The 6044-nt window shown below is 42.0% G+C and overlaps 1 protein-coding gene across 1 annotated transcript; it reads right to left on the reverse strand. All coding sequences in view use genetic code 11, as the record gives it.

The window, feature by feature from the left end:
- Positions 1-556: 556 nt before the first annotated feature.
- On the reverse strand, positions 557-4199 carry EGR_03722 (Serine/threonine-protein phosphatase 5; the record flags this gene model as incomplete). Its single annotated transcript, XM_024492971.1, has 10 exons — positions 557-781; positions 1418-1654; positions 2539-2681; positions 2864-2969; positions 3013-3111; positions 3159-3224; positions 3273-3554; positions 3826-3897; positions 3934-4100; positions 4136-4199. The coding sequence occupies 10 exons, from the start codon at positions 4197-4199 to the stop codon at positions 557-559; spliced, it is 1461 nt and encodes a 486-aa protein (XP_024352628.1).
- Positions 4200-6044: the final 1845 nt, after the last annotated feature.

Here is a 6044-nt window from a genome sequence, read left to right on the forward strand (position 1 = left end):
CACAGGTCAAATTCCCAGAAACGGCGCAAGCTACTGCCTACGTGATTTATTCCACCTCCAGGGCCTCCTGCTGAATGATAAAAGTTCTGTTTTCAGAATCAACTGCTACAATTAAAACACCATGATCAGGCGTTCTTCACTCCTTTTATCATCTATAAAACGTAATCTTCTCTGGCATTTCAATCTTATGTCTAAGTGTATGTAACTGGTTGCCATAGATAAAGGGCTCCTGCAATGGATCCCTGAATCCGCAGGCATCCACAGCATAAGAGGTATTCGTACCGGTCTTGCAGTCCTTTATAAAAGAACCCCATCCAAACGCACACATTATAACGTTCCCAGCGGTAACTCGGGTCCTGCGATGAATGTTTGCCACAGTAAGGAAAACTGCGACATCATTCCAGAGCGGTTCATTCATAAATAACAGCAAATGGACCATGAAGTAGGTGGCTAGTTGAGTTGGTGCCGGAGACCAGCAGACAAACAAGCAATCGCAATAACTGTACACAGAGGACGGTCAAAGGCAGAGAGACAGGCGGGTAGAGTAGACGGACTCCTACAACAGATTGGCCAGGAGGGAATTGGCGTAGGCCATGGGCCGCACGCGTGGGTGTGGCGCTTCCTTAAAGGTCGTAAATTCAGGTTTCATCCCGCCGGCTTCATGCGAGCTGCGCAGTGTGATGAAGGCACCCAGATTCTGTGTGATATCGCAGTAGTTAGGGGCAGAGAAAACCGTCACGCAGCGACCGTCGTGCGCCACCTCGTAGCCTTGCTCCTTCACCTTTTAACGAGAATGTTAAGCAAAAGAATGTCATTGAATAATGACATCTACTTCTTAAGTGGGTTTTTTAACCCTCTGCAATTCAATGTCCACTTCGTGGAGGGGATGGATAGATGGATGAACAGATTTGATTGTCACATCCCATGCTATAAAGAAGACGTTTACATGTAGTCGGTATCCAATCGGAGGTCTGCTCACTCCCTGCAGAATTGCATACTCTTAAAAGGATGCGAACAATGACAATTGTCTTCACGAGAAAGGTAATCAGAAGGAACAAAATTTGAGCAATACTTTTACAAACACTTTGCAATACACCTTGCCAACAAACGACGCGGCCAATAAAAAACCTTCGGAATTTACGAGATTTCGCCCTAACGCCAATTAGCACGTCTTCTTACAGTAACGAAATAACATCAAGACAATTATTTCTTCCACTTCAAGGTAGATTTGAGTTTGTCCGAATGTTACATTGTGAATACCGATCGAAGAGAGCAAACGAGGCGAGAGCACCAGAAAGAAAATTGGTCGAAACTGGAGAGCTACCTGCGAGGCAGTCTTCACTTCATGGTCTAGGAGTAGAGCATTTAAAGTGTTCCAACCCTTACAGAGTGTAGATAGAAGTGATTGGAAACGCACCTCATGACTGCGAATAATATAGTCGAGTCCGTTAGAGTCGCAGAAAGAATGAGTTACATCTGGGCCGAACTGACAACCGACACCACGTTTTGAGGGTGCACGTCCACGCGCCTCCATGGGGTCGGACCACAGGATTTCGCACATCAGCCCGCTATCCGGGGGCTGGCAGTTGCGGTGAATATTACGCAGATCGTCCAAACTTACGTTGTCCGAGCTGAAGAGGCCGCCATGCATGGTCTGAGGGAAGAGGAATGGGAGGAGATTAATAGAGATAGACAACGGCCCAGAGAATAAAATACACTATAAAATCTCTGCTTTTAGTAACTTCTAAGCATTACCTCGAGGATTTTAAATTGATGAAGTTCAATAAAACGCCCACCATATCAAGCAGTTTTTGAGAAGTTGACAGCCATGAGACAAATGAAGAATTTGGTACCTCTACCGAATTCGGCGACCAACAACGCAAATGTCAAACGAGTTCATATGATTAACAAACTGCTTCGTATTTTAATTGTAAGAGCCAAATCAAGGAATTTAACAAAGTTAAAATTCAATAGTGTAAAATATGATAAAACCATTGACAAAACAATCTATGAAATCAGCTGATAAAAGTTGTAGTCCAAAAAGCAAAAAATTTCTGTTTTCAATCTCTTCAGGTGAATGTTATCACTACGATGGCGATTCAAACGATATAATTCCATCGAAATAAACCAACTCAAAAAGATTCTCAAGGTAAAAAAAGGGATGGAATCAATTTAAAAAGGCATGAAATTTTGGCTAATTTTTGCAAGCTTCGAAAAAACATGACCAGAAGACACCGGCTTCGCAGTTCGTTTCGACCCAGTTTTCGAAATTTGAAACAACCACTGGAAATCCTACTTAGCGGAGCAATTAAATAGGAAAAAACGTTCTATTTTAAATTATTGGTGAAAAAAAAACAAGACAAATGTCTCAGAAACACCGAATTATACATCACTTAACCTCATATGATTTTGAAGAAATAGCAATCGGTACTATAAGGTCTCAGGGGGTTGCTGACCTACAAAATTCCCTAATATTCTGCAAAACAGGTCACTAATTGACCCGATTTTCAAAAATAACATATGGTATAAAAGTCCTACCAAAACGCGTCCGTTGATGAGATGAGCCAGTGGAAGCCAATTAAACACCTCGGTAAAAATTTCTGCCATCTGATTGTTATACTTGCTCCTCACTTCATTCTCGAACCCGTACATTTGATTCATGTTCTCCGATTCGTGATTCCCTGTTAAAAGGATAAGAGAGAAGAATGGACATAAAAACCAGAATGGTAAGCTTTTGCGTGAAAAATTCCGAAATATACGAAAATGTGCAACCAATGAGATCGAATAGTGCTAGCGCGCCTCGCTACTCTCATCAATCTGCTAGACTACATGGATAGGACAGTTTTAGCTGCTACTCACTTACCACGAGACATAAAGAAGTGATCGGGATAGAGGAGCTTGAAACCAATAAGCGTGAAAATGCATTCAACCGAGAAGGACCCACGATCAACAAAATCACCGTTAAAGAGCTAAATGGTGAAGACGGAAATATAAAGGGTCGCAATTGCTTACGTAGGGATTCTCCGGCGATGGCATTCCGTTAAGTGAAAAAATATTGATCAAATCGTAGAATTGACCGTGTATATCACCACATACTGTAAATTTGGTACCCTAGATGGAGGATTTATAATCTGTGCGAAGAAGGGACAGAAACTTACATCAGGAACGTCAATATTAACCAGAGAAGGAAGTTGGCGAATATAGTTATAAAATTTACAGACCAGCTGAAAAAAATAAGGGAAGGTTCAATCTAGAAAGCAAAATAGACATACCACCATGGCATACTTCCGATGTAATTTTCCCTGTGCCTTGAAAGTTTCAATAAGAGCGTTCATAAACTCCACGGTAACGGTGTAATTGCCTTCCTCATCTTGAGGCAAATGTGGTCCGTTGTAGGAGGACTCTACAACTACCTGTGAGGGATCATAGGTCTCTAGGGGAGATCGTCGCTCTTCGTGTGAAATGGCTTGTGCAAATGCACGCATTCGGGCTTTGCGAAAGCATTCAAGGTGTTTAGAACAAGCATCCTTATCACATGGATGCTTTTTCTTAACCTAGAAGGAAAAACGCTATTGGAATAACAGAAGATTAAACCTCCCACAGTTCCTTACATGCCCACCATTAGCGACAATAATATAAAAAGCAAACCCTACAAAGGGTGAAAACTCATTAAGCTGTTATTCTTTCAAAAGTTCAGGAAAGCATCAAAGCATTATGGATAAACCACCGTCCAGAAAGCACACCTACAAGCCTTGCACGCGCAAATGGCAACTTATTGAATCATACAGATTGATGAAACAGTAGAGAAGAAAGTAGTTGGCATACCGTTTCGAAATCCTTGAGAGCGAGATTATAGTGACCCATAGCCATATTTGCGGAAGCCCTCCGGTAATACCCCTATCGAATATAAGTCGTCAGTGACAAACGCGCTACCTTTATGTAGCTAGGATCCAGTTCAATCGCTTTAGATGCATCAGCGGCGGCCGCACCAAATAATTCCGTCTTGAGATAGGCGAAGCTTCGATTTGCATAGTAGACTGCCTTTTCTTGAACGTTTATAGCCTTTGTATATAGATCAATGGCGTCGGAATACTTCCCCTCTGCAAAACTAGACATCACAGAAGTTTGGCCGTACTTGAAAAGTACTCGTTTGCCTGGATTTTAAATCGCTCTGCTTCTAACGATACCTCAACTGCCATAACCACGATGCACACACAATATCGGCTAAAATGCACAAGTAGCAGGGCGTTCAACTGCAAATGACCTTCCAACTGACCAATTACTATCTTCTTTTATTATTTTAAATAACAACTCAGACTTAACAAGCTTTGCTTTTCTTTTCCCTCTTATACCACCATTCAGGGCGTGCTCAAAAATAAAATCACTGGTTATGATAGAAAACTCAGCATTGTGGGATCTCGAAATAACTTGCTAAGTTAAAGCAACAAAGGATACATCTTTACTGATGACTTGTTCTTCTCACGCTATTCAGATTAGTAAAGAAGAGAAAGTTGCGCTTCTTAGGAGGCCCAGATTGTTGTTGGGACATTCCTAAACGACCCCCACCAGTTTCCCTAAACACTTCCGGGAATTCGCTCTCAGTTTGCTCCACAAAATATTATTGTGTACGGCAGAAAGTATGGTGAGCGGCAGTCGACCCCTGAACACCCCACATCCTTCGTGCTGTGGCCAAGGGCAGCGGATTCCACGCTCCCAGCCCAAACCTAGTTTCATACCCTTGTAACGATGCTCAGTAGAGGAGGGAGCGTCCTATTCGAGAAGCACGATGAAAGTCGGCAGGTTACCAAAGTGTAGGAGGATCGGAGTTATTCCCCTCCCCCCCCCCCACGGGTTTCGACGATGTCGGCTCAGTCACGCAGCTGGGGCAAAATGGCCACCGGTTGCATCAGGGGTGTATTTAAACAAAAGTGCATCGCACTTTTTGTCCTGTAAAAGCTGCCTACAATCAGAGATCATATAATAAGTCTACAAAAGCTAGGTTTACATTAGATCTTACTAATTTTGAGACTGACTTTATTTCTGTGGTTTACAAAAAAAATTATTGTACCTCTACAGTTTAAGGTGAATTTAAAACCTTGTTGAAATTTATCCGAAGCCGCAAGATAGCCTAGTCTCAAGGATTCAGTTGCAAGTGATCCACATAAAATATTTCATTTGGATGATATTCATATGCAACTTGCAGCCGTTAAGTTTTTCACTTCCTCTTTACTTCCTCGCGATCTGATAACAGACACTGCGTTCCCATAACTTCTCTGAATTCCCATCACCTTCTGGATTTCCAAAATTAAAACTTGTGTTAAAAATTTGGTAACTTTCATCCAGCAATTAAACAAGTATAAGGTGAAAATTTTGTGCAGTTGCGATCACAGGCTCAAGAGCATCAGCTACTCGCATGAGTACCAATAGCGGCTTTTAATCTATCATGCATTGGACGGTTTCATTGGTACTGCGGCTCTTAAAATAGGAAAGTATTTTCCAGCAAGTGCGCTTTACTATAAAATGCAAAATAAAATGTTAAAGCTCCTAAGGATTCCCATTTCTCCTTTCTAGACCCTAGTAACCTGATGAATGCAACTATCACCGTGGAGCATTCCCAATAATCATCGATATTAAAATTTCTTGCTCTTTGTCCATCTCACACTGTGGAGGGAACCCTTCCTCACCTACTGAATAATCTGATGCGCTAGCTAGATCGGTTTCCTAATCTTGTTATCCGTCTTTTTTTCCACTGATGTTAGCTGTTAGCTGGTTTTCCTGGCTTATTGTGAATCTCAACCATACACACATCAAGAGTTTCGATCAATTTTATTTCCCCTTTCCTCCTCCCAAAAAGTGGACTCAAATTACAAGAAAAAAGATTCCATTCCGCTGTACGTATGTTTTCAAGGGGATGAGTGGACAAATGCTTGTGTTAATGAATGCTTTTGTGTGCACATATATACAGTAAAGATAGAGCTACACACCCAAGCCAGAAAGAGGCAGGTACAAGGGAGGGGGAGCCACGAAGGTGGCGAGAGGTGAGA

The sequence above is a fragment of the Echinococcus granulosus genome, assembly GCF_000524195.1.
Source record: "Echinococcus granulosus chromosome Unknown EG_S00020, whole genome shotgun sequence".
In the NCBI taxonomy this organism is placed as follows: domain Eukaryota; kingdom Metazoa; phylum Platyhelminthes; class Cestoda; order Cyclophyllidea; family Taeniidae; genus Echinococcus; species Echinococcus granulosus.